This window comes from Brassica oleracea, unplaced genomic scaffold (genome assembly GCF_000695525.1).
Source record: "Brassica oleracea var. oleracea cultivar TO1000 unplaced genomic scaffold, BOL UnpScaffold02203, whole genome shotgun sequence".
Lineage (NCBI taxonomy): Eukaryota > Viridiplantae > Streptophyta > Magnoliopsida > Brassicales > Brassicaceae > Brassica > Brassica oleracea.
Window position 1 is genome coordinate 80 of NW_013618733.1, and position 2,210 is coordinate 2,289.

Sequence of the window (2,210 nt, forward strand, 5' to 3'; positions counted from 1 at the left end):
CAAACAGAGACAGACTTCAAACAGAGACATAGACACAAATCAAACATATCAAACAGAGACAGTCTTCAAACAAAGACATAGCCACAAATCAAACGTATCAGACATAAGCATATTTATATAAAACATATCAAACATCCGCATTACAAGAACAAGAAACTACAGAACATGAAAGACAAACAACAGAACATAAAATATGACAAAGAGCTGGGAAATTAGACAACATAAACTAAAAGACTTAAGACAACAAGTCATTGATGAGCTTCTTCTTCAGAGATTCTTCATACTCAGCTAGGGGCTCTTGTTTAGCAATCAAACTGTCAAGTAGCTTCATCTTCGAAGTCTTTTCTTTCATAGCCAGGTCCTCCTTCTTGATGCTCCAGAGTGTCTGAAACTCAGACAATGGCTTCCCCTCTGCCATCTTCTTCTTGCCCTGGCCCTTAGAAGCCTTCACACCCGGTGGTCGGTTACTTCCTTGATCATCCTCAGCAGTGGTGGTTTCATTAGCGCGAGAGCTTGATGACTGAGCACTGTCATCACACTTCCTCCTTTTAGCGTTTCCATGGGCTTTAGAACAAGAGAGCTCACACCATTTTTGGTCATTGCGTAGCTCTTTCCAAGCGTGTTCGAGAGTAAACTTTTTGTTGTGGTTGTTGAAGTAGATTTCATGAGCTAACTTCAGAACATCATTCTCATTTTGTCCTGAGCTTTTCTCTCTGCTTGCGGCCTCGTAAGCCCCACAAAACTTGTTCACACCATCGTTGATCTTCTGCCAGCGCTGTTTGCAATGGGTTGGCTCTCTGCCTTCACGGCCTGAGACCTTAGGACTTGCAGCAAAGTAAGCTGCAATCCTTTTCCAGAATGTACCGCATCTTTGCTCGTTCCCCACCACCGGGTCTTTGCTTGTGTTCAACCAAGAGCTGATTAAAACAACATCATCGACTGGCGTCTACACCCTCCTTTCCCTACGCTCTGCTGGAGTCTCTGTAGTCGCTTGAAATGCAAACACCGGGGCTTGTGATGAAGATAGTGAGACACTATCTTGAGAAAAACCAAATACCATTTCTTGTTGACTGTTAAGCAGTTCAACAAACTTGGAGTTTTGGCTACATGGATTAGAATCCATCTCGGAAAATGGAGAAGAGAGACAGAAGAGAATGAATTCAGAAGAGAGAAAGAAGAGAATGAATTCAGAAGAGAGAAAGAAGATAAGAAGAGATGGAGATAGGAGAGGAGAAGACAGAAGAGAATGGATTCAGAAGAGAGAAAGAAGATAAGAAGAGATGGAGATAGGAGAGGAGAAGATATGTGTTTTATAGAAGCGAGACAAGCAAAGATCAATCAACATCTCACAAGCAAAGATCAATTAATATTGAACACAACCAACTACATTGAGTGGACACATATCTAAGTCATTAAACCATATTTATTACCAAAACAACCATTCTCTAACATCATTTACTATCAAACACGATCACATCCATTAATCACCAAGCTCAACCATAATCTACCATCAACCCTATCAACTAATTTAATTCCGGTTTCAATGACATCAAAGAGACATGTCATACCTGCTCAGTTATTGGAGTCCCGGTCATGGAAGAACCTTGCCCATCTCTCCTCCCACTCGCTTGATCCATCCATCTTCAAAGAGACACACTGAGACAAATTAAAATGAATCAAAAGATTAATCACCGTGGATCATGAGACATAAATCAACACAACAAACAACAAGAAAGTTGAGAATACACGTGATCCAAACAACAACGATTGGTTACTTCTTTGAGACAAAAACCAACACCACACAACATGCAACAGAACAAACAATCTAAGCCATGCATGAATTGAATGATTCAGACCATACAAACAAAGCAACTTAGCTTTAGCGTCGGAGTGATTCTTCATCCATCAGAGCTGCAGAGAGAGAGAGAGGAGTGACCCGCCGTCGACGAGAGCCAGATTGAGAGAGGTCGCCGTTATCACAACTCCAAGAGACCCACCGAGACAGAGACAATGAGATCTGCCAAGAGAGATAGAGAGAGAGAAAGCTTTCTTCGTCAATCAGATCGACGGAGAGAGAGAGGCGGAGTGATTCGACCTCGAAGCGAGCCACCGACAGAGACGTCGCCGTTTCCCCTTCTCGATGAGAGCCACCGAGCCAGAGACGATGAGAGCCACCGAGAGAGAGAGAGAGAGAGAGAGAGAGAGAGAGA

At 42.8% G+C, this 2,210-nt stretch overlaps 1 protein-coding gene across 1 annotated transcript; it reads right to left on the reverse strand.

Annotated features, from left to right (window-relative positions):
* Window positions 1-235: 235 nt before the first annotated feature.
* LOC106321624 (glutathione S-transferase T3-like) lies at window positions 236-1,123 on the reverse strand. Its single transcript, XM_013759868.1, has 2 exons — window positions 967-1,123; window positions 236-894 (listed from the first exon to the last, which is right to left on the reverse strand). The coding sequence occupies exons 1-2, from the start codon at window positions 1,121-1,123 to the stop codon at window positions 236-238; spliced, it is 816 nt and encodes a 271-aa protein (XP_013615322.1).
* Between the last annotated feature and the right edge of the window lie 1,087 nt (window positions 1,124-2,210).